The 12,437-nt window shown below is 31.8% G+C and overlaps 1 protein-coding gene across 1 annotated transcript; it reads right to left on the bottom strand.

Moving 5' to 3' along the window:
* Positions 1-1,981: 1,981 nt before the first annotated feature.
* LOC134680722 (uncharacterized) lies at positions 1,982-9,075 on the bottom strand. Its single transcript, XM_063539922.1, has 2 exons — positions 8,006-9,075; positions 1,982-2,749 (listed from the first exon to the last, which is right to left on the bottom strand). The coding sequence occupies exons 1-2, from the start codon at positions 8,929-8,931 to the stop codon at positions 2,548-2,550; spliced, it is 1,128 nt and encodes a 375-aa protein (XP_063395992.1). The 5' UTR covers positions 8,932-9,075; the 3' UTR covers positions 1,982-2,547.
* Between the last annotated feature and the right edge of the window lie 3,362 nt (positions 9,076-12,437).

A 12,437-nucleotide genomic window follows, 5' to 3' on the forward strand; every position in this document is an offset into this window, starting at 1 on the left:
TAAACCAAAAAACACCATTGTGACCTTTAAAACAGGAAATCGAGCAACGTCTCGTTTGTAGAAACCAGAATATGAATTTCTCACTTCTATACTCCAAAATATTTTTAGAGCATTGCTTGTGTTTATATTTTACAAGAATAGTTCATTGAACCAAGGAAGTTAATTCAGTGTTAAAAAAATCGAAATGTCTGCCACTTGTTTAACCTCCTTGATTGAACATATTAATAAATTTTATCATTTTTATTATCAGAGACATATTGTACATATTAAAGTATACGTCTGTTATTATTGATGACGACACAGTTTTAAAAGATGTTGAGTGTAAAACCTTCTGAAATACTAGTATATGTTAGTGCGAGGCTCATCAGGCATCTTTGTAGTTGTACTTATCTGATAGTCTTATAGGTTTCGTTGGAAGTGATTAAATAGAACATTCCAACTGTATTTACCGTTTGTTCTTATGTTGTGTATTATACCACTATTACATGTTGGATAGGATTGATGAGCGCAAATTAAACATCTTTATTCTTGACATTATAGTGCCTATCCCTTTTCGGCAGCCTGTTATTCAGTGGTTGTTGTAAGTTTCTGTCTGTCGTGTATTTGATTTTCATTATATGTTTTTTGTCAGAAATTAAGCCGGTCGTTGTTTTTTTAACGTTTGAATGGTAATTGTTTCTGAAATCATGCCTTTTATATAGCGGAAATATATGGTGTGTTTTCCCCATTGTTGAAGGCAATACAGGGATCTTTAGATTCTGAAATCCACGTTATTTGGACTTATGGATAGTTGTCTCATTGACAAGTATTTTCTATATATTTTCTAAATTTCTATGCTGACACACCCATATTAGTCGACTTCATTGAGAGGAAATTTTTACTAGAATATGTTCTTCATTAGTTTTAGTGTCCGGAACTGTAGATAGTTTTGACCAGCAAAAAAAAAGACATAATTTTGCTGCATTGAAACATATGCTTTCTTTCTGTACGGTCGCTTCCAAAATAATGGTATTTGCTTAACATGTGCCGTACGTAACGAATGAAGGCAATGATACCCATACTAATTTTAGGTTTAGGTTAGGAGGAAATCTTTATTATCGCTATTTTGTGCATTTTTCATTTGATCTTTTTTTGAGATAATTTTCATATCGTGCTTCTCGCTTGAGATGAAAAATTATCACTAGAAACTAAGGAGGCCACGTGGTGTTGCTAACGAAATTGACATGGAAATTGACAACGTCGTCATAACTAAAATAGCGATAAACAGATTATCATTGGTCATCTCAACTCGATTGCTTTTCTCACTTTCGCTGTTCCAGCTCAAGCGAGAAAATCAATCTCGTTGAGATAATCAACGATAATCTATAAGTATTACAAAATAGCATACACTTGTCAGTTAGACCAATCAAAATGTGTGAAATAAGACATATTACAAAATTGCCAATGTCAGTTTGTAAAGTTTGCTTAATAAATGTTGTATGAAAACTTGAAAATCGTTGTAGAATGTCTTTGGGAAATTGATTGTACATTTCTTTATTTCTTTGGAAATAATTTAAGTTCTTGAATAATCCAGAAATGTCAGAAAGATTTATTTCACTGCTATTTACAAAAATGTTCAAGTTCACATACGACATTTTGGAAGCATGCATTTTGCCAAAATTTTCAAAACCTGTGTATGAGATATTTTTTCTTGAAAAAATGTAATTTACAACATTTTAGAAGCCCAGCGACGATATAGTATTTTCTTTAATTCGTAAATTGAGTGCAGAAAAGTTATTGCTGTGTATGCATTTTAAAAAACATGGTTACTTATACATTGTTGCTATTATTATTTAAGTATTTCGAAGGTTCATGCATTGATTTAAAACACAATATATATCTAAAAGTTTCGACGAATGCAGAAAAAGACAGAACGGTATTGTTAGTTTTTTCTTTATTTACTATGAAATCTATCTCTTTCCCTTGACTGGGTTTTGAAGAATAAACATGTGCATAATAAATACAGTATATTGAAATTGATCGAAATTTATTTTGATACAAAACAGACAATAGTAAAATGTACGAAAAATAAATTTACCATATATATATACATGTATGTCTTAGTTTATTAATGTCTAATACGTGTAATTGATTTTAATAAATTAAGCAGTTTTTGAGTTATTAAGTACACATACTTAAATATGCAATAACTATGTACTGGCCGATTTCTGGAATCAGTAAACATCACTAGCAATTTTCAATGTACGGAAAATGCGACCAAAAGGTTGATTGATGTATGCAAACATTCAAATGGCTGTTGGATGTTCTTATCGAATCTTCACAACCATTTTGACGTCGCAAAATAGTCTGCGCCGACGCGATGCTACTCAACTGTCAATTGATCACAAAATACTTAATGTGTGGTCGTACACCCAATGCCAATCAACGACTCTATCTGTACACCAAAAAATCCAAACGACAGGACTATCAGATTATCAGTTTTGTCTCGCCTTTACCAATCAACCATTCTTTGGTCAACTTTCCGTACATTGACTTTGCAATAAAAGTCTAGAAACAGTTAAATGATTCCTGAGATTTGATTTGAGCTACTGGTTCTTCGTCATATCTCAAACAATATCCCCACCAAGACCTTTCTGCGCATACAACATCTTTCTTCAGAGTGAAACACTTAGATCCCATTATGTTGAAGTAAATACGCCCAATGAAACTCGCCATAGGGGAATACGACTGCTTCAAACAGCTCCTGAATCTGAAAAAAAAGAATACAAGTATTAAAAATAGATTGCAAATGAAAAAAGGTTTTAGTAGGAGTAATTGTCAACACAAGAAAACTGACAGAAGTCGTCTCTATGTTTGACTTGAGGTAGCACAAACATACCTAAAAATTTCCAGAAGAAAAAGGTGCCAGTTAAAATGAAATATGATTAAGTACTAGTATATCTGGAACGCGACTATGTATTGTATGTGTGATATTGAAAACTTGTTCTTGCTTTGATGTGTATTTCTGACTTGAATGATTACAAACTATGATGACGTTAGAAAAAGTTTGCAATGTTAGATAAATAATCATAAAGAATTGCATTCAAATGTTTTCGCTATCATCTCTGAATTCTAAGAAATTGTATACCCGGGTTTATTTTTCTGCGCAAATAAAAAGCTTGATTGTAAATTAATTCACTAGTAATTAGAATCAGAAATATTTTAATAACATTATTGTTCATAAAATAATGTTATAATCAAGTTAAAAGAAAGTAACGAACCGAGGAGAATCCAGAAACTTTTAATCCAAATTTAATTAACAATGTTTTTGTGCTGCTTGGTACATATATATAAAAGAAGTTGCTGATGGTCAGTACTCGTTGAACTTTTAAGGTTCTCAGGATCAGAATTAAATTTGATTTATAATGTTGACTTCCTATCAGAACATTGTCAATTAAAATCACATTACAGTCATAAATATATGTCAGATCTAGCATCAAAATATTAAACTCGTCTCTTTTTAAATCTGAGAGTTTGATGCGGTTTTGATTAGAAATAAATGTGAAATGTCCATTTAGCAGTGTTTACTATCAGATAACCTTAAATTAAACCATTGATCGCTATCATTGTGGCGAGGTACAGAGTAAAACTTAGCTATTCAAACTGGACAGGTTGACTGATATCATTTAATTGCTTTACTAACAACTCGTCCACTTCTGAATAAATTCGTTGTTATTTTTTTCTAAGCCCGATCATAAGATAAATGGGATGTAATGACAAACAGTTGACAGATCGGAAAATTAAGGAGACAGGAAGTTTTAATTCGATTAATTTAAGTATTAAGAAGTTTTCTGCCTTTCATCATTGGTTCTGCTTCCCCCTTTCTTTTTTTCTGTTAACAAATGTAAATGATATTAAACATGAACACCCTTATGCCTCTGGAGTAAATGTTCAACCGTGTGTAGTAGAGGAAGTTTAATACCCGTACTTGTATTTTCTGTGCAGTCCTGTATTTTTAACATAAAGGGAGAGATATTAGTGGTTTTAGTCTATTCAATAAAGGGTCCTTCATTTGAGTCTGTTTGTTGGTCTTTTTTTTTAATCCATGACATTGCCAGCCTATTTTTGACCTAGGAGTTTGATTGTCCCTCTCTTTTCCAACAATTTTAAGGTTTTTTTTAGTATAAAAACAGACAAATATAAATCAGGCGTTTTCATGTTTGAATGTGTTTCACATTAAAATTCTGGACCCCTTAATAGCTTGCTTTACGGTATTGCTTTTGCTCATGGTTGAAGGCCGAATATGCCGGCTACATCTCCATTCATTATTCATATTTGCCATATGTATGATAATCATAAAGAATTGCATTCAAACATAATAATGCATAATGAAACACAATAGCAATTACAAAGGAATCTAAATACGTTGTCGATTTTTTTTTTCTTTTTATTTGGTTATTTGGTTGTTTGTTTAAACATTTTTTGGAAAGACCACAGGATGGATGTAAATAAGATATCATTCCCATGTTTGATATTGGTATTCAGTAAGCGTATTATCTATTTAATATTCCCGTATAAAGATATTCTAGAAGTGGTTAACCTTTAATCTTATGTTACGACCATATAATTACATTTTAATATTGGTTTATATTTAATGTCTGAAAGAGGAATACTTGTTATACAATGAAAAAATATGGTAACTCGAACCCTTTTATCATAAACAACGCTCCGGTGATCTTTGAGGTGCAAAACAATTTCATCCGACAATTGGACATTTATGTAAATTCGTCTGGTGAAATTTGATGTACATATTTCGATTATACATACGAAATGTTTATTTTTGTTTTTGTGTGGTATTTTTTTTTATAAAACACATGTTATGTGATATCAGAAATTACTACCAATTCGTTTTAAGGAATGTATTTATTTTTTTCAACTCAATTATCTGAACCAGGATGCGAAGATTTGTAACAGAAAAAAGCAGAGAAAAAAAACTGTATTTGTTAAAATAGCTTATATAATAAAAAAGTAAAAAAAAAGACGTAAATCGAGAAAATGATCATTGAATATTTAAAAAAAATATACTTGGGTCGCAAAAAAACTATCAAATGTTTAATCATTACAACAACATGTCTGAATAAGGACCGAGGACATAGTTTAACCAATGTACCAAAACATACTTAACCAATAGCGGGGAAAAATGGTTACATTTCAAAATTATCGACAAATCGAATATCATCTTCATATACTGGCAATGCTGCAACTTAAAAAATATGTATTTGTATTATGTATGTTCAAAAAGCCTCTCAACTCTTACGGCTTTGCATGGATTTCCGTAAAATAAATAATCAGATTGCGAAAGATTCATATAACCTACCAGGCGCAAGATGCCATTTTTTGTTTTGTTTATCAATATGTTCTTTAGAAGTTGATTATGTAGTATTGATTTTGTTACTTGTCTATTTATGGTCAATTATTTTAAAAATAAAAAAGTTCAAAGTACATTAATATCACCATATTGTGATGGTTTTGTATTCCTTTTTTCTTAATTATCATTTAATGTGTACACTTTATAATACTACCGTTGTTGAATAATTTCTCACACTTAAGAGGAGTAATTTAACTGTAAGAGTACCACTTTGGAACATGTACATAATTGTTAAAATTTAATATGTTTAAAAGCAACCTAATGAAATGTAATACGTTTAAAAGCAACTTAATAAAATTTAATTAAAACATTAAAGAAATTGTATTTTATAATGTTTTTGGTTTTTTAGATATAAGCACAAATATTAAAAAGAATAATCTAAAAGGTTCATATGATTTCTTTTCATTTTATCAGTTTTCACATAATATTGTAATTTTTATTAAACAGGTGTTGCAATTTTTTGCACCTGGGTAAAAAGGATCAAAAGAAACGTGTAATATTGACTTGTTTGCACACAGTACTTCAAACTTTTTATTTTCTGTCATTTATTGTCAATTCAAATTTTATGTTCAGTATGTGAAACGGATAACAAGTGTTTTATTGGTATATGTTACAAGAACTTTCGAAAGACTAACGTCCTAAAGTCCTACTTCAGCCAAAATTCCCAGACAGAGACATTATGCTTTTTATTGTTGTAACTACTTATATTTCTTAATATTAATATATATCATTTCAAGTTTGACTTTCGCAGACCATTGTAATTAAAGTTTGTTTAAACTCAATCAGAAATATAAGAATTTCGTCATAAACAGCAATAAAGATATGTTTGACTCTACTTATCTGTCCCACCTTCTTAAATTTTATTGTCACCTCTTTCAATTTTATTCAGTTTCAACAAATTAAGGGGTTTTAAAATTTTGCTATAAATAGCAAATTTTGAACTTCTCACCAATGATTCCGTGTAACATAATTTCATCGACGTGTGCCCATTTTCCCTCAATATTTATAACTTAGACATTTCCAGCCAGCAATTATATAGTTATACATTCGTTTCGTCGACGTGTGCCGGTTTTCCCTCAATTTTTATAACTAGACATTTTCAGCAAGCGATTATATAGTAAAATTCGTTTCGTCGACGTGACGGCCCGTTTTCCCTCAATATCTATTAACCAGACATTTTCAGCCAGCGATTGTATTGTAAAATTCGTTTCGTCGACCTGTGCCCGATTCCCTCAATTTCTATTATCCAGACATTTTTAGCCAGCGGGATATTAAAAATAGATTTATCTTAATTCACTGTCGTGCTGCTTCAAAGTTATCTTAACATTTCCTTGTTTGTTCCAAGATACGATTAAAATTTAATTTTAAGAAAAACTTCGCTCAATGAATGTAAATAGGCTTAAACAAACTAGAATCGGATCATATGAAATATCTCAAAAATGTTAATTGATGTTTAAGCTACTTATTCTTAAACGAAGAGGTATATTTTCGGAAGGAATGCCTTAACATACCCCGAAGTTATATCATCCCAGGTTTGATTGCCCACGAAGATGATAAGCATATTTCGTATGTATTTATTTGATATCAGTGCTCAGTGCAAACTTGTTGCTTTTTTCACATTACGGAAAAATGTTTAACTCGACAAAGAGTGTATTTGTAACTTGATGTCATCGCTCAGTTTAAATTGTGAAAAAAAAATTAGCCCACCCGGACGGATATACACATAAAAATTGTTGATTTCATAAGTCGATACAAAAAATACTTTCAAAAACACATTTTTTTAAACACCAGCAGCAAAACATAGAAAAAGCAACCGTTACAAACAAGTTATTGTTGATCGTACAATACACCATAGTACATGTTTCGCTTCCCTTTCTTTCAAGAACATTTTAATTATTTACGGAACTAGACATTGTCATTTAAGGTTTTCTATGTTTTACAAGAATGCAAATAAAAATAAAAATTTCAAAGCATTTGAGCAAGCTGTCAAAACATTTGCCTTTTGAGAATATCCCAATATTTCCCAACTAGTAACAAAAATGAAGTGAATTCAATACAAATCATTTCAACCTTTCATGAGAGTGTCACCCCAAAAACAGACGGTGTTTAACCACCTGTTGAACGATAGAAGTTCAGTCAAAATTAAGAGGGCAATTTCTTTTTTTATTTTTAAGCAATTTTAGTCTTGATCTTGAGATTATACGGTTAAAAAGTCAATGTTAATACTTATAATAAAAATGAGATACTAGACCAAAACAAAAAATAGGTAATTTTAAGGGTGCCATGCATGCAGTTTTTTCTTTAGAAATTTACTCTTTACCAAACTTGTTAGCGTGACAAAATCCTAGCTTAAACAATTGCAGATAACATAAAACACATCCTCAGTTTCTTTGGTCCTTGTCCGTTGTAGATACAGGGGGTGGGGTTCCAGAGGATGGAACCCCACTTTTTATAAAGATCAAATTTAATGCATTTGAATAGGGATATGTAGCTGGTATCCTCCTATTTAAAATGGCTTGAACGGCCCTGCTTGTTAGTTTCTCTTCAAAATTTGAATTGATAAACAATTATATAAATCAACAACATTTATATACTTACTTGTCATCGCATTCACACTGAAGTATGGCATGAAAACGGTAGTTGAAATAGTTGTATTTAGTAGAAAAACTAGGAATCAAATCTGGACAACAATCATGGTCCCTGCAGCAGACATCAGCGTCCCGATCGTCTCCAATGTCATCATAGTGAAGAGCCGTCTGTCCACGACCGCACCATTTAGTTCCAGGAAACATTAAGAATTGATTAACTATAGCACGCTTCTGTCTATGGTGTTCTGTGGCGGGAGTATCGGCCATGTTTCGTCTGCCTCCCTCTGTAACGTGGGGTAGATTATGGTTTATTTCGTGTTCGTCCCTGACGCCTCTTCCGTCTCGACGCATACCATTTTTGACCCGAATGTACTGAAAACTGTTGTACTGATGATTTTGTTCCAATGTTTCTCTCACAAACTCGTTACACAGTTTCATAGCTTTTTTAATTTTAACAAAACTCCTAAAATCTTTTAATTCTTTCCGACGATGAAAATGGTGGATGGCGGATGAGCCATTTGAGGCATCACCGTTGTGATATAAATTGAAAGCATCTCCTTCCTCAACTGTTTCCGGCTTGAAAATATCATCCGACTCCGAAAATTTCTCGATAAACTGCAGAATTCGTTTTGGTTCTTTGGAATATTCACAATCTTTTATTAATCCATTTTGTAGAAGAAGTTGAATAAAATCACGTCCATTCGTCAGCTGACGAAATTGTAACTCATACGACGAATTCTGAAAAGCCGAAGTCTCAAGCACAAGTATTCCTTTAAATGCAATTCGTAATTCACGAAATTCTTTTTTCACTTTAATGTTTATTAAATTATTATTAATATTTTTTTCACGGTCAAAAATTTTGCCAGCGTTCGTAGAAAATATAAAATGCGTTAAAACGAAAATTAAAAAGATATTTTGTCGTTTGATTTGCATCATGTTTCTACATTTTATATATTTCCAAAGATTTATACTATCTGTGATACATTAACTCCGTAGTTCTCTATCTATGGATGAGATTCTACGGTTTAAATAGTCGATATCCTATTCACAATAAAACCGTACGCTTTGTTACACTCGGGTAGGTCTGTAGGTTAAGGTAACTGTTATAAACGCATTATCTAGCATTATTGTATTTTGTGGTTAATATATTTTCCCCTTATGTGTCTACTTATGACTTCACATTTGAATCGTTGACAAATCAAGCAAAATAAATTAAATCCTTGTGTTAAGTAACACCTTAGGTACCTATTTTCACGATTTAGATAAAAGGATTATGTGTTAGAAGAAAAACAACAAGGCCATTCCTTAGATGATTTTATAAGCCTTCAAATAAGGTGACGTTACAACTATTAGTTTACATAATGCATTTACGCATGTTTAACTAATTATACTAAAGTTTGGGATATATTGCTTAGCAAAATGAATACAAATTGTAATTCTTGTTTTACGTTGTTTAACCATTTTCCTTTAAAAGGCATAAATCGGAATCTTAACCCTTACTTTGAAAGAGGAAAACGTGAAAAGTCAAAAGAAAAAAGTAAGACAGAGAAACAAAATTGTCTGAATTGTACAGCTTTATACATAAAGTATTCATCTCTCCCCAACCCACGTAATTGACAGTGGTGTAATGTTTGTTTAAAAATAGATTTAAGAAGATCCATAGCGTGAGTGCCAATGAGACAATTCATTATCCAAGTCACAATTTGTAAAAGTTAACCATTATGTGTCTAGTACGGCCTTCAACGAGGAGCCTTGACTCGCACCGAACAGCAAGAAATAAATGGCCCCAAAATGACTAGTGTAAAACAATTCAAACAGGAAAACCAACGGTCTAATCTATATAAAAACGAAAAGCACTTAGGAACAAATTCAACAAACAGCAACAACTGGACATCAAATTCCTGACTAAGGACATGTGCAAACAAATACAGCGGGTTTAAACGTTTTAATAGGTACCGACCTTCACCCTTGTCTGAAATAATAGTGTAACATCACAACATTTAAAGACACACTTGAAATGACTCAACTCAATATAATAAGTTAACGTGGTTTTGTTTTTATTTAACCCCTCCCCTTAAACCCTGCACCGACCCCTCCAACCCCCCAAAAAACTTTATTTAAATTGATACATGAATTTTTAAGGATTTGATTATGGAACCTGTTTAATTTCTTGTTTTTGTCTCGCTTTGACGGAATAAAAAAATACGTTGTTTCCGGTATTGGCGTCGGCGTTATCAATTGATATATTCTGCTACTTTTTTCAGCTGGCGGACATTCCAACTTTCCAAATATCAAGGGTTATGCACAGAAAAGAATAATATTGTGTACATACAGAAAAAAAGTATGGACGAGACAGTTTTAATGGACTTTTCCCCTGATTGATTAATTAATTTCGTCCATTTACTCAGTGCGGAAACTCCGGAAGTGAACAATTTTAAAATAGCGGAATGTAAACCATTCCGAGAAAAATAACCGCGATAAACAAAAGATGAAAGACGATAGTAAGCTTGAAAATGTTGCAAACAGAAATAAGAATCGTTTGATTTTGAAGCATATCGGTTAGTAGCACATTCTTATTGAAAATAATCAAGTAAGCAATTGATCCGAGACATATCCAAATGAACGAGGATATGAATGGGGGTATACAATTGAGGGTAATGCAACAAATATAATGAATAGAGAAAAATGAGCACAAGTGTAGGGAATAATAGGGTGCAAAACTATAAAGCCTAGCTGGAATATAATTTTCGAAATTAAAAGATGTAGGTATTTTACTGAAAACAGAAATGATTGATACAGAATAAAAAAATCCTATGATTTACAAAATTTAGACGGTAAAATAATTTGAATGAGAATTTTTCAGAATCAGCGTATGTTCAACTCCGCCACATTCTAAACTTTGTAAGTGCCTGTCACAAGTCAAGACTCAAGAGCCTGTAATTCGGTAATGGTCGTTTGTTGCGCACTGTTTTACATATTTGTTTTTCGTTCATATTTTTGTACATAAATGAGGTCTTTAGTTTTCTCGTTTGAGTTGCTTTGCATTTGATATTTCGGGGCTTTTCATAGCTGACTATGCGGTATGGGCTTTTCTCATTGTTGAAGGCCGTACGGTGACCCACGGCTGTTATAAACTTCTGTGTCATTTTGTGTCTCTCGTGGAGAATTCTCTGAATTCAGGCGGCAATCATACCACATCTTCTTTTTTTATATTATATTCAAAAGATAAAGAAAAATGCCCTAGAAATTTCAACTTCGGAAAACAGAAATTAAAGACCACCAATCCAGACCCTCGTATAGATATTTATGAATAAATACGGTCCTATAAATTTGTTTAAACACTCGTCGTTATATGATTTCTTTTTTGTCCGATGGGAAATTATTTTCCCGTCACTTTTATCTTTCAAAACATATGAAATACATTTGCAAGTCCGATTTCTGTGTGAAATATAGATTAACGAACGTGATTATCGACACAAACAAACTTCAAACAAACAAAATTAATAAATGTTCCACATGAAAAACAATTTTCCAATATTTTCGTCTACTATATTAAATAAAAATAAACTGATTAAGTTGATTTCGAAAGCTGACTACTTTGATTGTATATAATATATGTTTTCATTGTCACGGATCTGTATATTTCGCACTGACAAACATGATGGATCGTGGTTTGAGGTCACCAGTAAACATCAATAAAGATTCATTGAGTAATATCAAATACTTTTTATTAAAAACGGAACTGTGTTAATCTGAAAGTGACGTATTCTTAAAAAGGTTGTTTTTTCTCATTTAAATTGTCTCATATTTTGTAATTTCTTTATAAAAATAAGGAGATTTGGTATCATTGCCAAAGGCCTTTAAGGGACAACTATCAATTGAAGTGGGTGTAAGCAATAATAAGGCAACCGTACGGCCATTAACAATGAGAAAACTACATACCGTTTATTCTGCTATAATAAGCCTTGAGAAGAAAAATCTGAATATGTATAATGAAATATCTCAAAATCCAAACTAGATCGATTTAAAAAGTAGTACAAAGTGAAAGTATATCTTATATGGAATTTCAGAAAAATGTTCCCTAATTTGAACTTTCCCCTGAAATGTCCATTTCTATATAAAAAAAATCGCAGTTTTTTTAATTAGATCATTATGCTTATATTGATATAGAGAATCTTAACTAGTACAAATAACCATAACAATTCGCCGATTAACAAAAAAAAGACAAACTTATCCGAAACCGAAAAAAGAGGACATAGCTCTTAGGTGATGGTTTTGTCCCAATGGTTGGCTGCTACAATGAATTTCTTGATAGTTGGTTGCTGCTTACTAGGAAGCTCCTGTACAAATGGTTTAATATCCACGGTAAAGATGGAGAGTTTTATTGAAGGCCATCACGAAATAGAGGACTATAGATATGTTCAATTTTCACATTTACTCGT

This window comes from Mytilus trossulus, chromosome 8, assembly GCF_036588685.1.
Source record: "Mytilus trossulus isolate FHL-02 chromosome 8, PNRI_Mtr1.1.1.hap1, whole genome shotgun sequence".
NCBI classification, from domain to species: domain Eukaryota; kingdom Metazoa; phylum Mollusca; class Bivalvia; order Mytilida; family Mytilidae; genus Mytilus; species Mytilus trossulus.

Excerpts from the sequence above, each read along its gene's own strand:
- LOC134680722 (XM_063539922.1), bottom strand. The coding sequence starts at position 8,931 with ATGATGCAAATCAAACGACAAAATATCTTTTTAATTTTCGTTTTAACG. Across the intron at positions 2,750-8,005 it reads CAGTGTGAATGCGATGACAA|ATTCAGGAGCTGTTTGAAGC; the intron begins GTAAGTATATAA and ends CTTTTTTTTCAG.